At 33.3% G+C, this 24764-nt stretch overlaps 1 protein-coding gene across 1 annotated transcript in view; it reads left to right on the top strand.

The window, feature by feature from the left end:
• The window catches only part of NBEA (neurobeachin), an 800789-nt gene that overhangs the window by 346760 nt on the left and 429265 nt on the right, over window positions 1-24764 (top strand). The window contains exons 32-33 of the mRNA XM_044668958.1: window positions 15114-15268; window positions 17823-17949. Coding sequence (XP_044524893.1) covers window positions 15114-15268; window positions 17823-17949 — 282 coding nt within the window. The remainder of the gene's footprint in view (window positions 1-15113; window positions 15269-17822; window positions 17950-24764) is intronic.

The raw sequence follows: 24764 nt of genomic DNA, 5'->3' as shown, positions 1-24764 counted from the left end.
GGGGGCAAGTTGTATTTTTTAATATATTTATGTTGAAAATGTCATCCCTAGTGAAATAAATAAAATAGCTATACTTGTGAAAATTTTAAGAATTTTGAGGGGATTCGTGGTAGTTAAGTAAGATTTTGTTGGATATCTTGATAAATACTGAAATGAATTCATAAATTTTTGAGGGAGAAAGAGAAAAGTCTTTTTAAAAGTTATAAAATCAAGTTTGTAATGACGCTATTTTGGTATATCTAGTTATACAGTTTTTTTAAATGTACTTTAAACCATGTAGGATAAAAAATTAATGACATCTTTTCAGAATGTTATATAACACGTTTTTCCATTCAAATGTGTAAAAACTCTTGTTAATCTACTTTCACCAAAGTTTAATATAAAATTTTATTAAAAAGTCATCATTATGAGCAAAAATTTTCATGAAAAAATTAACATATGTGAAGAGTTATTGAAATTATCTTAAGAAAAACCAAATCATATATAGAATAAGCAGGAATATATTTCAGATTTGCTACATAACGTGGATTGCAAGTGGAATAATGTTAACATAATTTCATCTTGACTAAAAGTTAAAATTTAACAAAACAACATTCCTAGTAACAATTCTATATTTTTAACATCATTGTGCTTTAAAAATAATCAAACTTTTATTTCATTATAAGTAAAACCTAAAAAATAAGGAAAGCAGTATATTTATTTTCTAAATTGTACAAATAGCAATGAGGTAGCAGAGCACAAAGCATTTTCTAAGTCATATTAGAAAAGCTACTCCTGTATAGTTAATATATGCAGGAGCTGAAGTACTATCAAATGTAAATGATGAGGTGATATTGATGAAAGGAGGGGATTGAGGTCTCGGGGGGCGCTGATGAGGGATTGAACAGAAGCGGCCTTGCTCTGCACGTAACTCAAGTCTGTCGTCTTCACTGCTCAAAGCCATAATGGGAGGTGGCAGTCTGAAATGAGTTGCCACGGCAAAGAGTATTATTTTTGAAATGCTTTCACACAAATCACTAGGCCCTGCATACAACTTAGTTTCATGCTTTAATGTCATCAGGAGGCACAAATTGGTGTGTCTAATTGTTTGCCACCTGCCAGCAAAATGAGCTGCCAGCCAGCCAGACGGGTTTGATTGTCTGTCAGCCATTCAATAGATTGAGAGTGACAACATCAAAAATTTCACTTCAAACTCTGAAGCTCTGAGCAGCTTTTCAGAGACCTCTTCCCCACAAGTGCTTCTGGACAACTGCATTTTTCAATTAGATTTCACTATATTCCTGCCTTCTGCCTCATCTGTCTTAAGGTAGTTGTAATTACATTATGAGCTATATAAACAGATTTGAGACACTAGAGTCTGAAATCTAAGTTATGACTTGTCTTTTGACATCAGATTGAATTCTTGAAAGTAAGTTTTGAGGTAATGGATTTTAGAACCAAAGTTCTGAATTGTACTAGTTTGATACAAAGAATTATACTAGAACTGACCCTGCTAATAATCCATTTTTCATTCTTATATTCACTTAAATATATAAGATAACTTACTTATTCTAAGTATGTGAATCATATTTCATAGTATTATTTCTAAATCCCCACAGAAATCATGCAGAGCTTTACTATTTTCTTAAATAGCATTTTTCTAGTTCTACTGAAAAGTTTTCTTATTCCATATTACTAGTCTTTTAGGTTATTGGTCATGCTTTCTGGGGCAAAACAACAAAAAAAAAACACACATGTAATTCTTCTTCCAATTGATGCCCTTTCAAGTGTTGGAAGATAGCTATATGTCTTCTCTTCACTAGAATGAAGAAAAGTTATTTGGTTTCTTCCCAGAATGTTTTCAAAACTTAATGTTTATTTTTTTCAGTGTTTCAAAATTTGTAAAAAATAACTTTCATGCAGTCCTTTTCAAATGATTTCATTTTCATATTTTTATACTTGTCTAGAAAGTCTCATAAATGACATATATATCTTTATTTCTGTCTTGGATTGTTACATCAAATTTGTGTATTTCTCAGTATGTTGATAATTCACTGATTTGACATGAAAGTTTATTGAATGAAAGACATTGAAGTTCTAATATTCTAAAATTAACTCAATTTGTATGTATAAATTCATTTTCTTAAATTATCAAATTTTAATAAAATGTATTTATGTGAATATTAGGTTTCCTAAAAGGTTTATTATGTCAAATTACAGTATTATATTAAGATTGAAGACAGTTTCATCATCTATAAAGTTTTATTTCAGTCTATTATTTAATTTCCATGGTTGTATACATTGAAGATATTACAATTGAGCAATTGTTTTTGTGTCTAATAGCACTAACTATCAGTATATGTAAAATGAGACTGACAGTGTATGTTTTCCCAAAGTCATTATTTTTGGAATACATCCCTATATTTTAAACTAAAATTTTATTTGGAAATGAATGCTAAAATGTTAGGAAAAGGATTTCATGGATTGCTATTTAGATGACTCATCTTTTGAGACCATACACACACTTTTTTTTGTTCTTGGGGTTCTCTTCAGGTTTGGGCCTGGAGGCAAAAAATATGAAAAAAATCTTATGTGTAGTCTATTTGCTAACATGATAAGTAAGAAATGCCCTACCACAGAAATTTTATGGCTTTTTCTTCCATCTGTCTTCATACCAGAATCTAAGAATATTAGTTCTAGAAAGATATTTTAAGTATAGTTCCTTCGGTTAATAAAGTTTTTATGTTTCTTTTGTTTTTAAAATATTTAAGTTTAAAGGACCATTCTGTCATCACTGCTAGTAATGAGTATTAATAGTATTCTTGTTTATTAAAAAATCCTGAGGTTTCTCTATATTCACTGATAAACTAATTTATTATGTTCATTGCTTTTTTGTTTTAGCTCTAATCTACTACTTCCATACTCCATTTCTTATATAAATTAACTAGAAGTTAAAAAATCTTATTTTTATGTATAATATTTAAGATATCATGATATTTTTCCATTTTATCACCTATTCTGACATTTTGCTTTAATTTGGTGCTTGGAATAAAAAATTAATTCTGATACTAGAATAAGATAGATATCTATTCCTTTCACTTTGAGTTCTTTTAACTGTATGAATGACTAGGAAAGTATTCATCTTATTTAAAGACTAAAACTAATATGTTCTGTCTTTCAAATATTTGATGTTAGAATAGAACATTAATGGATTAAATTATTATTACTAATATTATATTGCATTCCATGATATATAGCAATAAAGAAGATTTTGTCTTTTGATACAATATATTGCTAGATATTGTCTTTTAAAGTTAGTTGCTAAAAGACAAAATCCTAACCGCATATTTGATAGTGATTTCAATTGAACTGTTGCCTTTTTAATTTTGAGACATTGGTAGACATCATCCTTGAATAGCTAAAAGTAACATAAAATAGTGCTTGAGTGAAATCTTGAATGTGGTGAAAAGTGAGAACTGTCTCTATCATTTAAGATAAAATATATTCTTGTACACTTTTACAATGATATACTGGAAGCTGAATATAGTATGTACTTAGCACATTTTCATTTTACAGATGAGAAAACTTAGACCAGTGATGGGCAAACTTTTTAAAGAGGGGGCCGAAGGAAAGGAAATGCTCCTCTGTCAGTCTGTTTCTAAGGGAACTTTTTTGAAGTTTCATTGTATTGTATCCTACTCATTGTATTTGTCAGATTAGGGATAATGTCACATGGCTGGCCGTAGTTTGCCCATCACTGACTTAGACCCAGAAGTTGTGATTTATCAAAGGTGATATAGTTAGCTATTGACTCTACAAGAAGTAGAACCCAGATCTCTTTGACTCTGTCTAGTGCTATTTCTACCAGTCTCTTTTGTTTCAATAAGCTGTTTTATTTAATGCCAATTCAGATTATTTTAGTTATATAGCAAATTGGTATATAAATTTTATAGAATTAATGTATATTCTGTTAGTCAACCTGAATGTAAAAATGTACGTAATTCTGTAGCATGTAACTCTCTGATCTTGTTAATAGAAGCAGAATCACAGAATTTGCGGATTGGAGGGTAACTCAGGGACCAACTATTCCAACACATATGAAAAGAATTCCTATAATAATGATCACAACAAATGAATGTTCAGCTTCTGCTTTCAAATGTCCACAGAGAACATTTCAGAAATTACCTTTAAATGTAGCCTATTCTACTTTTTAACATTTATAAAAGAGTTTTTCTTACTATAAAACCTAATTACTTATTTGCAGCTTCTATACATTTTTATTGTTCATCCTTTCAGGGGCAAAACAAAGTAATTGTAGTTCTTCCTTCACATTATAGAGCTTCAACTGTTGGAAGGTAGCTGTTAGTCTTTTTTTCTTCATCAGGATAAAGATTCACAGTTCCTTCCAGTAATACAATGACATTGACTTTCCAGGTCCTTCACCATCTTTGTCCCTTTTCTCTAGGCATTCTCCAGATTGTCAGTGTTCTTAAATTTTGGCACCCAGACCCGAACTTCATATTCCATTGAAAACAATATACCAAAACAAGTCTGACAAGAACAGAAGACAACAGAATGATCACTTCCCCATATTTCTCTAATGCAGCCTAAGACCACATTAGCTTTTTTTTCTGCTCCATTATACTTCTTATTTATTAAAACTGATATGCTTTAAAATTCCTACACCTTTTTCAGAACAACAGATATTTAACTATTCCTGTCCCCACCTTGTACTTGCGAAGTTAATTTTTTTTGTACTTGGGAAGGTGACTTTAGTAATTTTGTATGCCCAAACTTTATATTTATCCTCATTAACTTCTTTGTTATAAAAATTAGCCCAGTGCTCTATCTTCTCTAGAACTTTTTGGACCATAACTGTCATCTAGTATTAGTCATTACTCCCAACTTTGTGTCACCTGCATATTTGAGGAGCATGACATTTAAGACTATATCCAAGTCATTGATGAAAATAGTAAATATCCCAGGGCCAAACAGAGATTCATGAGGTATTCTACTCAAGACCTCTTACCATCTTGACATTGATACATTAACACCTAGTCTTTTGAGTATAGCCATTCAGCAAATTCGGAATCTGTCTAAATTTGTTATCATCTAGTCCATGTAAAATGAAGCACTTTATGGAAAACTTTGCCAAAATTATGTTCACAGTATTCCTCAAGTTTACTGGTATATAATTTGCCCACTATATTCTCTTCTTTTTTTTGAAAATCAAGACATTTTCCCTTATCTAGTACTGTAGTACTTAGTTCATTTCCATGGTCTTTTAGATATTACTAATACTGCATCAAGCCATCACTTAAGTAGTTTTTTTTAGTACCTGACAATATAGTTTATTTGTTCTGAAGACTTGAAATACTCAGACAGGTACAAATAATATAGAATACAGTCAGGCCTAGAGACAGGAGGTCCTAGGTTCAAACCCGGCCTCAGCCACTTCCCAGCTGTGTGACCCTGGGCAGGTCACTTGACCCCCATTGCCCACCCTTACCAATCTTCCACCTATGAGACAATACACCGAAGTACAAGGGTTTAAAAAAAAAAAAGAAAAAAAAAAGAATACAAGTAATACAGAATAGCAGTTCTGAGAAGAAGTACCAAAATTGTGTATGTTTAGCTTCCTTAGTAGATAGCCTCACTTTTTGCTTTCTTTTTCTGTATTCTATATAGCACAGCTATAAATATTTTTGTACAAGTCTTTATTCCTATGATCTCTTCGAGGTATAAATCCAGAAGTGGTATGACTGGATCAAAGGGCAGACTGTCTTTTATAGCCCTTTAAGCATAGTTCCAACTTGCCTCCCAGAATGATTGGATAAATTCACAACTCTACCAGCAATGCATTAATGTCCCAATTTTGCCACATCCCCTCCAGTATTCCTTTGCTGTCACACCTGCTAGGTGTGAGGTGGTACCTCAGAGTTATTTTGATTTTCATTTCTCTAATTATTAGAGATTTAGAACACTTTTTCATGTGCTTATTGATAGTTTTGATTTCTTTATCTGAAAATTACCTATTGATGTCCCTTGACCATTTATCAATTGGAGAATGGCTAGATTTTCTGTAAAAATTATTTCTCTCCTTATATATTTGAGTAATTAGACCTTTGTCAGAGTTTTTTGGTATAAAGATTTTTTCCAAATTTGTTGCTTCCCTTCTAATTTTGGTTGCATTGGTTTTGTTTGTACAAAACCTTTTCATTTTGATGTAATCAATATTTTGTATTTTACATTTTGTAATTTTTTTCTAACTTTTGCTTGGTTTTAAAATCTTTCCTTTCCCAAATATCTGACAAGTATACTATTCTAGGCTCACCTAATTTACTTAGAGTTTCCTTTTTTATATTCAAGTCACCCATTCTGAATTTATCTTGGTAGGGTGTGAGATGTTGATCTAAACCTAATCTCTCCCATATTGTTTTCCAATTTTCCTACTAGTTTTTGTCAGAGTGGGTTTTTGTTCCCAAAGCTGGGATCTTTGGGTTTATCATACACTTTCTTGCTGAGGTCCTTTACTGCAAATCTATTCCACTGATCCTCCCTTCTGTCTCTTAGCCTGTATTGTTTTGATCACTACTTTTATAGTACAGTTTTAGATCTGGTACCTCTAGGCTACTTTCCTTCACATTTTTTTCCCTTGATATTCTTGGTCTTTTGTTCTTCCAAATGAACTTTGTTATAGTTTTTTTCTAATTCTATAAAAAAGTCTCTTGGTAGTTTGATAGGTATGGCACTAAATAAGTAAATTAATGTGAGTAGGATGGTCATTTTTATTATGTTAGCTCATCCTACCCATGAGCAATTAATGTTTTTCCTGTCACTTAGATCTAGTTTTAATTGTGTGGAGAATGTTTTGTAGTTGTGATCATATAATTCCTGTGTTTCTCTTGGCAGATAGATTCCTAAGTATTTTATATTGTCGAGGGTGATTTTAAATGGAATTTCTCTTTCTAACTCTTCCTGCTGCAATGTATTAGAAATATATGGAAAACTGATGATTTATGTGCATTTATTTTGTATCCTGCAACTTTGCTNCCAAATGAACTTTGTTATAGTTTTTTTCTAATTCTATAAAAAAGTCTCTTGGTAGTTTGATAGGTATGGCACTAAATAAGTAAATTAATTTGAGTAGGATGGTCATTTTTATTATGTTAGCTCATCCTACCCATGAGCAATTAATGTTTTTCCTGTCACTTAGATCTAGTTTTAATTGTGTGGAGAATGTTTTGTAGTTGTGATCATATAATTCCTGTGTTTCTCTTGGCAGATAGATTCCTAAGTATTTTATATTGTCGAGGGTGATTTTAAATGGAATTTCTCTTTCTAACTCTTCCTGCTGCAATGTATTGGAAATATATAAAAATACTGATGATTTATGTGGGTTTTTTATTATATATAAATATATAAATATTTATATAAAATATATAAATATATATTTATATATTTAATTTAAAATATATAAAAATACTGATGATATTTGTGGGTTTATTATTATATTTGATAATAGGCTGCTATTATCAAATGAAGGCAACTTACTGGTCCAGTGGATGAGTGCCAGTCCTGGAATCAGAAAGACCTGAATTTAATTCTGGCCTCAGACACTAGCTTTGTGACCCTGGGCAAGTCACTTAACCCTTTATGCCTCATTTTTCTCATCTACAAAATGAGCAAGAAAACCCCAAATTGGGTCACAAAGAGTCAGACATCTGAAAATTACTAAACCACAACAGTAACAAATGGAATTTAAGGAAAAACCATACGTCTTTTTGAGACTGCAACTTAGTTGTTTCTGAATTATTTTAATGATTTTTAACTCAAAGAATACTGAAGTACTAATTTGATTAATGATATTAAATCAGAGCTTGGTTTTGATCAAATAGTTTAATTTTGACAGTGGCTGTGTGCATAGTTTGGAAATGGATTACCATGAAGCAGTATTTTAATTTAGAATGAACAGGTGAATAATTTCTAATAATCTACCATAATCTTTTTAAATTAGCCTAGTTAGCCTGCAAAAATGCATTTCTACTATATCTAGTTTATGACAAGGTTTATTTGACACTGTGTTCTGGCAGGTTAGTTGAATCAGTATCTGGAAGGATAGACAACTGCCCTCCAAGTCAGAACAATCTGTGTTTATATTTAGCTTTGGATATGTACTAGTTATGTGAATTCAGGCAAATCACTTAACGTCTTTCTGCCTCTATTTCTTCCCATGTAAAATGAGAATAATAATACCAATAATTTCTCAGGGTTTTTATGAAGATTAAATGAGATAATATGTGGAAAAAACATTTCACAAACCTTAAATTACTCTACAAATTCTATTATTATTATTATTATTATTATTATTGGTGGTGGTGGGAGGAGGAAGATTGTGGTGGTGATGATGGTAGTGAAAGTAATAGTGAAATAACCCAGATCTTCTAAAATAGAATAGGAAATGAAACGTTCTAAAGTAGTGATAATTATGGACATTTATGCATTGCTTCATGTTTATGAAAGCTTATATATATATATATCATCCAAGTAATATCTAAAGTTCCTCCTAATTCTCATTCTAAAATGATATTTAAATGGGACCCCATATAAATAGAATGTGACACATTAAGGTCAAGGTCAATATATTTTTCCATCTGAGCCTATAGTACTTGGCAAAAGAAATAATTTCTTGTTCATTTGTATAGTTTATTTGTCATACTTTAATATTTTGATGGACCTTTGATCTCATTGTGGAGACATCTGGCAGTCCAAATCTTAACCTACCCAATCTCTCTCTTTTTAGGAAACATACTTTGTGTGTCTTCCTATAAAAGTTTTACAGGTGGTCAATTTAAAGTGCGAGGACCTTCCTCTAGATCTCTTGATATTAGACAAATGTCAGTGGAGCTTAGGATATCTTTCAGCCATCCCTAAACCATTGTTATATGAGTGATCTACCTTTTCCAGTCATACATCTCACTGATGACATGATTTATGACATTATTTATATTATTCTTCCTTAACATTGTGTTATATCCTACAGTTGCTGAACCAGTCTCCTTTCATTTACCTTTGGAGTGTTGTCAATTTTTATTCTTGAAATCTGTGGTTATTTATGACTTAGATGGCTACATAGTATCATCACTGAAAAATTATTGTTAAAAATCAACCTGGTTTCTGGGAGAAGTCTGGGTCCATTTAAATTACTATATGGTTTTCCAATGGAAATCCATTCCATTACTCCTTCTGAAAGGTCTGTAGTTAGCCAACTTCATATCATACACCAGACAACAAGTATTTTTCAACTACTTGGTTTTTTTTTTCTTCTGTATCATTAGATCAAATTTTTCAGTGTTGCTTGGTGCATTTAGCATAATGCAGTCTTAAGGAGATGGAGGACTTTATAATTAAAGGGAATTCTGTTTTTGTTTATGTCTCTTTCCTGGATAGCTTCCATAAAGATGACAAACTTTTGGCAAAAAATATATCTTCTTGTTTTATCCCTTGATTAAACATTACTAATTAAAATAATCAAGAAAAGCTATCATTCATTAAAAACTAGTTTCATTTTTTAAAGCCATTATGTATTTATTATTGTATTTATTATTTTTCTGTTCTCTTTCAGTCAGTACAATGTCATCACAGATTTCTCCATTTCCTAGCTCATTCAACTGATGTTGGTCAAATAATATTGATGCTATCCAAGAGACTTTTCAAAATTGACTTAGTATCAACATTTACCTCATGCCAGCATTATTACATAGCTAATGAAGTATCATTATTCCCATTTTTTTTTCTGTGAAACCTGTGATTTCATTGGAATAGGGAAGTCTTTGTGATGAACCATCTTTTACCAAGGAAGATCAGCAACTGTACTATAATGTAACTAGTGTTAGGTGGTAGACATTATATTATATCATTCCATTTTACTGGTAGCTTAAATCTTCTATGTGTCTGTTTCCCCTTATTACAATGTGAGCCCTTTGTGAGCAGAGTTTTGTATTTCTTTATTTCTCCTAGATCCTGTATGGCTGCTTTCCCCATATACTGCCTTCTCATCTTTCCTTTATAACATTTCACCTTCAAGGATCAATTTGTGTCATTCCTTATGAATAACCTTTTCTGTTTTCCATAACTATGAGTCTTCTCTGGTTCCTCACATATTTCTAGTGCATTTTGTCAAAATTTCTCCCTTCACTTCATAACATTTTAACTTTTAGTATACTTACCTGTGTACATGCTATTCTCCTGACTCTTCCACCTCCAGGAAAATAGTTATGTCTTTGAGGCCAGAGAACATATCTCTTTCCAAATTTGTATTCCCAGTGCTTGTGCCCTTAATGCTCGTAAGTAATTAATTTTTTTATTTTAATTTTTTTTATTTTTTAGAAAAATTTTCCATGGTTACATGATTCATGTTCTTACTTTCAACCCTTCAGTCCCCCTAAAATCCCCCCCCCATAGCCAGCATGCACTTCCACTGGTTTTAACCTGTGTCATCTATCAAGACCTATTTCCATATTATTGATAGTTGCATTGGTGTCGTCATTTCGAGTCTACATCCCCAATCATGTACACATCAACCCATGTGTTCAAGCAGTTTTTTTCCTTATGTGTTTCCACTCCTGTAGTTCTTCCTCTGAATGTGAGTAACGTTCTTTTCCATAAATTCCTCAGAATTGTCCTGGGTCATTGCATTGTTGCTAGTACAGAAGTCCATTATGTTCAATTTTACCACAGTGTATACAAGGAGTTGTATAAATCAATTGCATAAAAAAATCAAGCCATTCCCCAATAAATAAATGGGCAAGGGACATGAATAGGCAATTTTCAGATAAAGAAATCAAAACTATCAATAAGCACATGAGAAAGTGTTCTAAATCTCTAATGATTAGAGAAATGCAAATCAAAACAATTCTGAGATATCACCTCACACCTAGCAAATTGGCTAAATGATAGCAGGGGAGAGTAATGAATGTTGGAGGGAATGTGGCAAAATTGGGACATTAATGCACTGCTGGTGGAGTTGTGAACTGATCCAACCATTCTGGTTGGCAATTTGGAACTATGCCCAAAGAACACTAAAAGACTGCCTGCCCTTTGATCCAGCCATAACATTGCTGGGTCTGTACCCCAAAGTGATCATAGATAAAATGACTTGTACAAAAATATGTTTAGCCGCGTTTTTTGTGGTAACAAAAAATTGGAAAATGAGGGGATGTCCTTCAATTGGGGAATGGCTGAACAAATTGTGATATATGCTGGTGATGGAATACTACTGTGCTGAAAGGAATAATAAACTGGAAGAATTCCATGTGAACTGGAAAGACCTCCAGGAATTGATGCAGAGTGAAAGGAGCAGAGCCAAAATAACATTGTACACAGAGGCTTATAAGTAATTGAATTAAATTTTTATAAATTTTTGCAAAATAGCATTTGGACAGGCAAACAGCTTTAAGAAAAATGTTTGAAAATGGTGTTCAAAAAAGAGTTAAGAGTGCAGGGAAGAAAAAGTTACCCTTTTCTTTATAATTGGCATTAAACATGATTGTATTGAAACAAGAAGTGAAAATTACCTTTGATAATAAAAAAGGTTATTTGAACCATCAGCATAGTAATTTCCACAAGAACATTGGAGGTGCACAATAAACATTTATTCAATTACTTTGTAGCATTTGAATAAAATACTGAATTTTGGCAATAGTTTGATTTTAGAGTGTGATTATGAATGTCATGATTGCAGTTACTTTAAAAGAGAAATCTAGTTTTATTTGGTAAAATGATATGTTAAAACTGTATAGTGTCTTATGACTATTTCTAAATTACTGCTTTTAAGTTGTAAAAAAGTATTGACTATTTAAATACTTTTCTCAGGGGCAGCTGGGTAGCTCAGTGGATTGAGAAACAGACCTAGAGACTGGAGATCCAAAGTTCAAATCTGGCCTCAGACACTACCTAGCTGTGTGACTCTGAGCAAGTCACTTGACCCCCATTGCCTACCCTTACCACCCTTCTGCCTTGGAACCAATACACAGTATTGATTCCAAGACGGAAGGTAAGGGCTCCTCAAAAAATAAATAAATAAATAATTTTCTCATTGTTGAGTTCAACTTTAGTGCTAATATTTTCTTAATAGTAAATTAAAATTTAAAAATTCTGAAAAATATTGATTAAATCTGGCTTATAACACTAAATTTTTCATAAGCGTGTGGCTGCTTACAGTTGATAACTGTGTGTATATTTATATTCCTAGATAATTTAGAATTTAGTCATGAATAATAATCGAAATGTTTTCTCGTTGCCATTTATTCATAGTTAAGCTTGATATAATATGGAATACAGAACTTTTTTTTTCTCTGACAAACATACCAAAGTTTCTAAGGAACTTTAGAAAAACTTGAAAGCTCTTGTTCAAGGAATTGAGATTTTAAAGAATTATTGAATTAAATCCAAGTATCTCATGAAATATATTAATTATTGCATTTTCAGGACTTTTTTATACCATTATAATACCATATCTTTTTATAATGCCTTTCTTTAGAAAATAAAGTGGCTCAGTGGATTGAGAGCCAGGCCTAGAGACTGGAGGTCCTAGGTTCAAGTCCGGCCTCGGACACTTCCAGCTGTGTGACCTTGGGCAAGTCACTTGACCCCTACTGCCCACCCTTACCACTCCTGGGCCAAGGATGGTTCCTAGCCAGGATGAAAAAAGGAGGAGGGTTGGGCGTGGGGCTAGCAACCCCACCCTGTAAAAACTACATCTGCTAAAGAAACTGCAACCTAAAGTAGGGGCAGCCTGGCTAGCTCAGTGGATTGAGAGCCAGGCCTAGAGATGAAAGGTCCTAGGTTCAAGTCCGGGCTCAGACACTTCCCAGCTGGGTGACCCTGAGCGACTGTGTGTCCCATTGCCTACTGGTTGTGGCCCTATGCTCCTAGAATGGAGTCCCAGGATAAAAAAAAAATCTCATGAAATATATTAATTATTGCATTTTCAGGACTTTTTTATACCATTATAATACCATATCCTTTTATAATGCCTTTCTTTAGAAAATAAAGTAGCTGTTTTTAATTAGTCAGTCCACATTTATGTAAATGCTTCTTATGTGGCAGGCAATGTGTGAAACACAGGGTAGATATGGGGAAATGCAGAAGATAGTCTTTGTCCAGAAAGAGCTCACAATCAAGTGGAGGGGAGGGGCAGTTCACAAACAACAATGTGCAAACAAGATATATGCAGGAATAATAATTAATCAGCAGAGAGAAGGTACTAGATTTAAGAAGGTTTGGGAAAGACTCCCTTTAGGAAGGTGGTATTTTAGCTAGAACTTTAAGGAAGCAAGGAGGTGGAGGTGAATTGGGGAATATTCTATACATGATGGCTACTCTATGCAAATGTATCTTGTTTGAGAAATACAAAGAAAGCCAGTGTTGAAGGAAGGAAAGATGGATAAGGAACGATTTAATAAATGCCCACTATATGTCCAAAGCTCCTTAGTAAGTGCTTTTAAAATATTGTCTCATAACAACCCTGTGAGGTAGGTGCTATTATCCCCATTTTACAGTTGAAGAAAGTGAGGCACACAGGTTAAATGGCTTGTTCAGGTTCACACAGCTATTAAAATCTGAGACTTTAGGCTTAGCTAAGACTTGCATTCTATCCATTGTGCTACTTATCTGCCTAGGAGTATGCATTTTTTTGGTGGACAAGTATAAAGAATAAGAAAACTAGAAATGTAGCAGAAGGGAGTAGGTTTGTGAAGGACTTTGAATGCCAAACAAAATTTTCTGTTTGATCCTGGAAGTGATATGGAGCTACTAGAGCTTATTTAGAAGGAGGAGTGACATGGCTGGATGTATATTTTAGGAAAATCACTTTGCTGGTTGAGTTGAAAGACAGACTGGAATGGAGAGAAACTTGTGGCAGGGAGATCCAACCTACAGGTATTACAGTAGCTCAGAGAAAAGGATTGGGAATAAGGTAGTGGCAGTATCAAAAGAGAGAAGGGCCTTTTCTGAGAAATGCTGCAAATGAAATCTGCAGGCCTTGGCAACAGATTGGGCATGGAGAGTGAGAGTGAGGAACCAAGGATGACATGTAGGTTGTGAACCTGGGGAGCTTACCCATTACTGGGAAAATGGTGATGGCTTCAGTAGTAATAACAAAATTTTGGAAGGGGAGAAACTTTGGGGGAAAAGCTGAGTTTAGTTTTGGACATGTTGAGTTTGCAGTGTCTTTAGGACATCAAGTTCAAGATGTTTGAAGCTGGAGACAGGAGAGTGGAAATCAGAAGATTGGGTAGGACTGACTAAATAGATTTGGGAATCATTAGTATAGTGATTGTAATGGAAACCATGGGAACTAATGAGATCACCTAATGAGATCACCAAGCAAAAGAGAATAGGGAAAAACAAGTAAAGAGCCCACATTGTAGGACAACTGTGGTTAGTGATATGGACCTGGATGAAGATCCAAAAAAGGAGAAGGAAAAAGAATAGTTAGATAAGTAATAAAAATGGAGAGTATAGGGTCTAGAAAACCTAGAAAGAAATTATCAAAGAGGAGAGTGATGAACAGTTACAAAGATAGCAGAGACCAAGCAAAAGAATAAGAACTGAGGAAAGGTCTTGAGATTTACCAATTAAGAGACTGTTGTTAGTAACCCATGGAGAGCGGATAAATGAAAATAAAGTAGGAGCTACTTAATATGCTCTTAGATTCATGTGTCTTTTTTGGTTCACAGAAAATAATTATTTTCCCTTGAAATGAAAACCTAAGGGTGTTTCTGTTTGGTTTTGGTAGTTTTATATATTTATACATCACAGGGAGAATATTTTGAGTACACTTAAAAGAAAATTTCTGTTAGTAGATAAGAACTGCTGCCTTGAGCACAATTTTTCCTAGTATGTATAGATTTCTTTTCAAAGATTTGAAAACTCCATCTACCACACATATATTTTCCACATTGAACATATTGAATAGTTAACCACATTCCTTTAGATATAGTATTTTTAACATTTTACTCATCATACAGGTAGGTTTATAAATTTAAAGACAAGTTTTTTTGATGTATTGCCAGGTACACATGTAGAACTTATGTCCAATATAAATTTCATCGTTGCTTCTTTCTTTGTAGGAGTGTTGTAGTGCCTGTGAAGAAGGCTCCTCCTGGTAGTCTAGCTGTCACCACCGTTGGCGCTGCTACTGCTGGAAGTGGGCTGCCCACAGGCAGTACACCTAATATATTTGCTGCTACTGGAGCTACACCAAAAAGTATGATTAATACAACAGGTATTGTCCTTAAATATTTTTGTGATCCCTCATCTTTTGCTTTCTGTTTTCTTTCTTCCTTTTTTCTTTTTTCTACTTAATAATAAATACCTTGAATAGTTAAAAGACTCTGTTGACTTTTCTGGGAGTCAAAGTTGGTAGTAATGGGGGAAATTTGCCTGTAATTTTAGAATGCTCTGCTTACTATTTTAAAGTCCACACTTGCATTTTTTCCCTCCACTCCCCATTTATCTCTCAGAACAGTGACTGCCATTTATTTTCAAAGGGAAATCTACATATTGAAAGATATATGCGGTACTAAAGCAATAAGGAATTTGAACATTTAAGACAGCATTATGTAAGTGGGCATTATATCAGAAAGTTATAGTTACATTCTACTATTAATCAGCACCTGAGTTCCTTACATTGACAGAAAATGGTTTTGAGATTATCTGCCTATCTATATCTATATGTAGATATATAGTTCAGTCCTAATAGATGGTGTCTGCTAAGTCCTCTAAGAAATGCAAATATTCCCTTAAGGTTCCTGGCAAGATACCCATCAAATGCATTCCAATTTAAATTAAAATTTGATGAATAGTGCATGTTAAAAAGAATAGTCCTTATTCTGGCATTGAATTAATTTATAATCTGAGATTATATTGCTGTCCAGGTCATTGCCTGCCTTTTCCAAAAGGCTCTTTACCACAGAAAATTCAGCATCATTAATTTTTAAAACCCTACTGAAGTTAACTTTTTTTTTTTAATTTCCAGGAATGTTCCTGTTGATGCTTAGTTCAAATAAATCCTTACCCAAATCTTTGTGATTCCCTTTTAGGTATTTATACAACGCAAGATGATCCCTGCCTTTCCTTCCCTGACTATAGTAGCCTTCTCTTCTCCAAACTGTATTATAGCCTTAAACTTTTCCATCTATCATCATTACTTAGACCCTTCCCATTTTGATTAATTTTGTGCTTTCTGTATCTTGTTTATCATCCTATCTCTGAGTCTGACAAACCATACACAGTATATTTATGGGACTAGTTAGTGGAGAAGGTGCTCCTAATTTTATCAAGCTTAATTATATCCACAACACAACTCTCTTTTTGACCTGGTATAAAAGAATGATCTGCCATTTGGGATTTATCTATTTTGTAACTTATTTTTCTTTTTTAAACATCTTGACCTGTCTGAAAATTCATTCCAAAGCCTTCTTTCCTCAGCTTCAATTCCTTATTCTTTTCTTCACTATTCTTACTGTAAAAAAGAATACATTTTAATGCCCTTTACTAAAACCATATACCCAATTTGGATCCTTTTTAATATGTCAGAATAGTAAAAAAAAATTGTACATATTTCATACTGCTGATTTAGTTGTTATTTTCATCTAAATCTTTTTTCTTTTTGATTGACAAATCATGAAACAAATTATTTCCTTTTTTTATGGCCTTTAGGAAAGACACATTCTGATATTTTCCATAAAGTTAGTTTCTATTTCAAGAAATGCATAAGAAACAGAGGAGTTTCATTTGAATAAAGATTTAAAGTTGGATTGAACCTTTGTTATAATCCATGCCAAGATCCTCATTTTACAGATGAGAAAATAAAGGACCAGTGACTTGACCAGTAGGTGGCAGAGTCAGATTTATACTGGGGTATTTTGACTCGAAATCTAGTATTTTGTCCGTAATCCGAGTTAAGTTTCTATAGAATACCTACTCTACTCACTTTTAGATATACAGATTCTTTAGGAATAAAATGCTTAATTCTATTCTTCCCTAATTTGATTGCCAGCTATATTCTTTAAAGATACAGTGAGGAATTTTGATTAAATATTATATCATAAATCCAAATAAATGGTTTATTGCTTTGGAAAATACTATATATATGTGCATATATGTGCATATATAAGTATATGATTTGATAATAAGAAAGGACACTAGATGTCCCTCAACTCCACTTCTATTTACTATGCTTCTATAGTATATCATTAACAACTTGTTCTGAAATACTTTGTCATGGAAGAAAATGTAGTAACGATATAAAAATCTTAAAAAGATTGAATTAAATACTCTATTGCTTAAGCAAATTCATTCTCAATATGATTCCTTATGGCTACAAGGTAGACATTTTAGACTCAAAAATGTATTTGTAGACCAAACTTTGACTTAAAAAAGCAAATATTTTATAACATAGCAACAAAAAAAGAGAAATTTCCTGCATTAGAATTTGCATTGTTTTGAAAGTTTTCATTCTCATGCTAAATTTTATTTTCATTTGTTGTCTTTCATTTTATGTTAAAATATATCCCATCTTGTAACATTTGTTTTTGCTAGACAGATTTGTAAAGCAATTAAATTATTAATGCAGCAATTGCTGTTTAAATTTAGAATGAATTATAGATTGTACTAATGGCTAATTGTTTTGTTTTTAAACAGTACTGTACTGTTTTGTTTAAAAATTGAGATAATTTTTTCAAAACCAGAAAAGAGCCATAAAAGTAAGAGTTATTCTATTAAATCTACAACTAAGTTTATTTTTAAGACTGAAATTAGTATTGTTTTGGAAACAGGTGCAGTGGATTCAGGGTCATCTTCCTCCTCCTCCTCCTCTAGTTTTGTGAATGGTGCTACCAGCAAAAATCTCCCAGCTGTTCAAACTGTGGCTCCAATGCCAGAGGATTCAGCTGAAAATATGAGGTATGAAAGGTGCAAGCCTCACTTTTTTTACTATTTACCTAATCTTAACACTATTTATTTGTCTCCCATTTTTGTGGATATGGGGCTTTTTTTTGATACTTCCTTCTCATTATTGCCTAAGTAAATTTGGGAATTCCCACAGCCTTCCAGTGATGAAACTTCCCTACCTAGAGAATGAGTAAATTGGACTAGATGGCCTCTCAGTTTGCCATATAGTTCTAGCTAGATGATCCTCTTCACCCTTACCTCTCTCATCAAGTTATTGGGTTAATATCTTTAAAATATTTCTTGAATATCTTCCCCCCATCTTCTCTCTTTTCACTGTCATTACTCAAGGACAAATATTCATTACAAGTCTGAGCCATTACCTCTTTATTAGGTATTCCTGCTTCCATTCTTTCAAACAATCCTTCATGCCTCTGCCATAATAATTTTGTTTATCCATACATATAGTCATGTTGCTTTTTACTTAAATATATTCATGGACCCCATATTGCCTCCCAAGCAATATATAAGCTGCTTTTCTGACATTCATGACCTATACAATTTGTCATCTTTCTATTTTCTGACCCTTATTTTCCACTGATCCTCTCTGTTCTCTCTGTGTGCCACTAACATTAGACAGCTCTTTGCCTCAGGACAAACATTTTGTTCTCTTAACTTTGCCCCTTTATTCAAATATTCTCTATGCCTCAATTATCCTTCTCTCTCCTTCTTTGCTTATTGAATGCAACCTTGGAATGCCATGTCTTAGACATACATCATTTAAAATTTCATTTTGTAACTATTTATGTAGTTTTCACATGATGTTAAGTACAGCTAGCTCTGTGTTTTATATCACTATTAGACCGTCAGTTCCTCAAGAGAAGGGAATCATTTCTCATGTAGATTTTGTACTTTCTCCGTTGTGTAACACAGTGCACTACATATAAAAGGGTGAGTGCTAAATGTTAATTATATTGCCCACATGTTACAAATAACCTTTACACATGAACTTTCACTTCTAAATTGTTTGCTTTATAAAAACTAACATCTTATATACTTCTGGTTTAGCTAGAGCCCTTTTATTATTCTTATCAGTTAACACTAATGAGACAGATATAGAAGGAAGGTACCCGTACGAAGGTAAATGACAATCTCAGACTGTTGATTGACCTCATGGAATATAATGTTTGGTATCTCCGTACAAATTTAATAGTGTCATTTTATCAGACTAGTTAAAACCAGGGACAAGTTTATTTTTAATCTGCTAACTGTGTTGTGTTTTATAGCATGGTAAAAGTAAGCTGTAATTTTCATAGGGATAGTGAAGCTTTACCACAGGACATTACTATAGTGGCATGGTACCTCTTCCATGACCCCAGTATAGTGGTGGGCACTTACATGCTATGGGTGTTGTGCCAAGGTGTTGTACATAGTCCTGTGCCAATTTGTAGGCACTCTGGTCAGAGAAAGTATTCCTGTCTTTGTCAGCAACTCTCCAAGTGACTTACTACCATCCTGCCTCTTTCCTGGGGCCTGTCTCTTAAGACTGCCATAGTTTAATTGAATTTTACATTATCAACTACTTGCATTCCACTTGCTTAGGCAACTCATACCATGCAGGAGTCCTGAAGTCAGTGACACTGACTGAATATACTGGCCTTGGGGTATATTCTGAACTCTACCTCTTCCATTCTTCTCTGCCCACTTCTCTGAATTTTTCCTATTGCACTGTACAGTTTTTGAGTCACTGTCAAAAGTCTTTGCAAGACCATGGATAATGAAAAGAGGTACTATGGGACTAGAGAAAGGGAAACATCTTGATATTCTATAAAGTAAAAGATTTGTAGTCTGAAAGCTAAAGGTCAATGACATTGATTTCATTTCTTAGCAAAATTTCAAAACATATTATATATACATATATATGTATAATTAAATGGATTATTATTGAACATGTGGGAGAGAAAGTAATGATCCAGCAGTCTGCATGACTTTATTAAGAATACCAGATTAATCACATTTTATTTCTTTAAAAGTTAACTAATAGTAATAATGATAATAATAATAACAAGTTTATTTTAAACCTTTATCATCTGTCTTTTGATAAATACTGGGCGTTGGTTCCAAAGCAGAAGGGTGCTATAGGCTTAGGCTATGGGAATTCAATGACTTGCCCAGGGCCATATAGTTAAGTATCTGAAGTCAGATTTAAACCCAAGACATCCTCTTTCTAGGCCTGGCTCTCAATCTACTGAGCCACCAGTAACTAGCATTTATGTAGTGCTTTAAGGCTTGCAAAGCATTTTGGAAGTATAATCTAATTTTATCTTCACCCTTACTCTTGGGAAGTAGGTACTAATGTTATCTCTACTTTATAGATGAGGAAACTGAGACAGACAGAGAGGTTCAGTAATTTGTCCAGGTTCATGTAGCTAATAAATGATTTAATCATGATCCAAATTCAGGATCCACAGTCAGCATTCTATGTGAATGCTATATTTCAGTCACATGGTTTACTTGATTTAGCACTGTCTTTGAGGAATAGATAGATATGTGACTAGACGGTTAGAGAGATATGGAAATGGATGAATGACCATACACAAAAAGTAGACATTAGTGACTCCATGTCAACTTAGAGATTTGTAGTGGAGTATATTAGGAAATATTTTCCTGAACTTGTGTTGGTGAACACTTTTATTAATGACTTAGATCAGTGATGGGCAAACTTTTTAAAGAGGGGGCCAAAGGAAAGGAAATGCTCATCTGTCAGTCTGTTTCTAAGGCAACTCTTTCGAAGTTTCATTGTATTGTATCCTACTCATTGTATTCGTCAGATTAGGAATAATCCTACTGCTAGATAGAATGTTTCAGGGGGGGCCATATCTGGCCTGTGGGCTGTAGTTTACCCATCACGGACTTAGACATAGGTTTAAATGGTATATTAGTCAAATTTACCTGTGGCTCATATCTGGGAAGAAAAACTACCTGACAAGAGTCAGAATCTCACAAGATCTTGATAGACTAGCACAGTGATGGGCAAACTACAGCCTTCGGGCCAGATGGGACCCCTTGAAACATTCTGTTTGGCTGTGCAACATTATTCCTCATCTGACAAATACAATGAGTAGGATACAATACAATGAAACTTTCAAGAGTTGCCTTAAAAACTGACTGACAGATGAGCATTTCCTTTCCTTTGGCCCCCTCTTTAAAAAGTTTGCCCATCAGTGGGCTAGACCATCTATCCCCTAAAGAGATAACATTTAATAAAGATAAACATTAAAAATCTACACAAGGGTTTAAAAATCAATTTCATTAGTGAAGAATGTGGACGCTGTTGCTAAACAAACTGTTCATTTTTTAAAAGATGGAAAAGGCACCTATTCAGTAAACAGGAGCATCAGTATGTGTATAAAGTAGGACAAAGCCCATAAAAACTAATACTAACCTAGACTGCAGTAAGAGAAGCATAGTATCTAGAATGATAGGGACTGAGGAGGCCAGTATTGTCTGTCTATAATCTGCCTTCATAAGGCCACATCTGGACCCTGTTTAGCTTTGGGCAACACATTTTACAATCACCTGGAACATTTCCAGATAATAGGGGTCAAGATTGATGAGAGAACAGGGGATATGTTATATGAAGATTGTTTAAAATGATTAGGCATATTTGTCCTGGCAAAAAGAAGATGACTATTATTTAAAAAGCTACTGTATGAAATAAAGGATTAAATTTGTTCCATTTAGCTTCAGGGGAAGAGCTAGAAGCAACTCTTATCTCTAGTTAGAGCACATGGATTAAATCCTATCTGTGTTACTTACTTGTGAGACTTAGAGGTAATTCACTTAGTTTCTCTAGGCCTTAGTTTCCTTATGTATAAAATGTGGGGATCGGACTACATTAGTGATGGCAAACCTATGACATGAGTGTCAGCACTGACAGGCGTAGCCTTTTTCAATGATGCTGCTGCATATGGCCGCATACAGAGAAGTATGGGGCCGCATGCCGAGGATGAAACATTTGCTGTAGTGTAGTGTAGACACTCTGTGCACTACAAATGACAATTCTACCTATATTAATTTACCTATTTTGGTTTATTAAATACAGTTATATATTACACTTATACATTTTTTAATTTAAACCAGTGATTACCAAAGTGGGCGCCACCACCCCCTGGTGGGTGCTGCAGTGATCCAGGGGGCGGCGGTGATGGCCGCAGGTACATTTATCTTTCTTATTAATTGTTATTAAAATTTTTTTAAATTAATTTCCAGGGGGCTAAGTAATATTTTTTTCTGGAAAGGGGGCAGTAGGCCAAAAAAGTCTGGGAACCACTGATTTAAACTATAAATATCATGAAGTTGTTTTTGTTTTTTTTTTTTTTCTCAAAGTGACACACCACCTGAGTTATGCTCAGGTTTTTCACGATTTTTGACACACCAATCTTAAAAGGTTGCCCATCACTGGACTACATTATTTTAAAATTTCCTTTAACCTCTAAATGTGTACTTAAGTTGCTAAGCCAAATTCATGCGTAATATGAGGAAAAACTTTTTACTGGTTAGAATTCTTGAGAAGGGGAATGTTCTGCACATGCAAAATATTTATGATACTACTTTTCATAATAGGAAAAATCTGGAAACAAAAATGGCTATCCATTGATTTGGCAAGGGCCAAACAAATCAGAATATAAGAATGTAATGGTATATTATTGTATTATTAAGAAACAAAAATATTCAGAAGAATAGAAAAATTTGGAAATAACTTATGAACAGATGCAAAATGACATAAGCAAAATCAAGGTAAGTTTATGCAGTTACCACACCAAAAAATTCATAATGCTGATTGATACAACAACCAATCTTTTCTCCAGAAGCTTGACAGTGAAACAATTTTTCCAACAAATATAAATTGAAATATAAATCTGGAATGAGGCATAATTTGTTAGCTATAACTATTGTGTTAGTTTTAGCTAAATTTTTTTTTTACAAAAAATGTTAAGGGTGGGGAGTAAATTTAAAAAATGAGTTTTAGATAAGTGGAGTGCACTCTTTAGGAGTAATAAAATCTCTTTTAACTGACTGGAAGGAGTATGTGTTCAAACAGACTAGAATATCCACTTGTCAGAGATGTATATGGAATTCTTAGTTAGGTACATATTAGATTAGATGGTCTTTGAGATACATTCTTTTTTTTTTTTTAAACCCTTACCTTCTTGTAGTCAATACTGTGTATTGGCTCCAAGGCAGAAAAGTGGTAAAGGTAGGCAGTGGGGGTTAAGTGACTTGCCCAGGGTCACACAGCTAGGAAGTGTATGAGGCCAGATTTGAACTCAGCACCTCCCATCTCTAGGCCTGGCTCTCAATACACTGAGCTACCCAGTGCCCCCGAGATACATTCTAACTCTCAGATTTATTGATCTTTGATTCTCTGCTTATGTTTTTTTTTATACTCATGTAGTATATTGAATTAGTATAAAGAAAGACTTTTATAGATAATTCAAAGTAGATGACCAAAACTGTATTGTATTTAGCTTAACATGATTTTTTAAAGACTTATTTACCTTAACCATGTTTTAGTAAAGTTTGTTAAAATGAGTTTGTAATCACTAAGGATATACTTCCTTATTGTAAGAATAGTGATTATATCAAGGAGCCATATTCATTTTTTAATCAGTAATGGAAACTGTAGACACTGATAATTAGAAATCTACCCTGTGCACACAAATTCACACTTACAAATATGCATAAGCTCATCTATACAGGAAACTACATTGACTTGCCTGTATATATCCATTCATATATTTATATTATGTAGGCAGCTAATTGGGCATAGTGTAAAGCTTGCAATCAGGAAACTTGAGTCTCAGTCCTGCCTCAAAAAATTACTAAATAATTGACCCTGGTCAAGTAACTTAATTACTCTTTGCCTCAGTTTCCTCATTTGTAAAATGGGGGTAGTGTCTGCTTCCTAGGGTTTTATGAGGATGAAGTGACAAAACATATTGATACACTTTGTAAAGTTATATAAATGCTTACTATAAATTTTAATTGAATGATAATGCCCAAATTAGTAATGTCAAAATGTAATAACATAAACATCAAAGGCAGAGTGCATCATAATTGTTTCTTATGTGACTAAGAAAAACAATGACAGGGGTACATATTTTCATATTTATAGTCTAGTTTCAAAATTTATATTTACATTTTAGTTATGCATAAACCTTGATAACTATATAGCAAAGAATACTATTGCTCAGTTCTGTTTTTGGAGATAAATTTCATATTTCAAATCAATTAGAGAATTTTTATTTGTTGTTGCCAACATTATTCTACCAAAAAACCTTCTCTCTGTCAGATATGTAACTTCTTTTTGAGAGACACATTCAATCAAATGTATCTATGATATCATCAATTTCAAAATCTCAAAAACAACCATGCCTATGTATCCTGTATGACTCTTCCAAGTCATACAGTTATCCACCATTCCAAGTTATCCACAGAGGTCCTATACACCATACTGGTTCTTTTCCTCAATTTCTCATGAAATTCGAAGATTAATCCTATTATCTCTCACTCTTTCATTCATTTATTTGATGGCACATTTGAAAATATGGTACACATATACATATATCTACATAAATTTAGTTTTAAAAATTTCAGCATTTCTCAAACATTTTCTCAGATTGAAAATATTTCATAGAATTAGAAAATTTCCAAGTTATTTATTATGTGAGAGCTTTAAAAAAGTCCCAAATATTAGTTGATAGTTCTACAATTATTCCCTTTCAAAATAGTATTATAAACAACACTAGACAAAATGAAGAATTTTT

Source organism: Gracilinanus agilis, chromosome 3, assembly GCF_016433145.1.
Source record: "Gracilinanus agilis isolate LMUSP501 chromosome 3, AgileGrace, whole genome shotgun sequence".
NCBI lineage: Eukaryota > Metazoa > Chordata > Mammalia > Didelphimorphia > Didelphidae > Gracilinanus > Gracilinanus agilis.
This window is presented reverse-complemented; position numbering and strand designations above follow the sequence as displayed.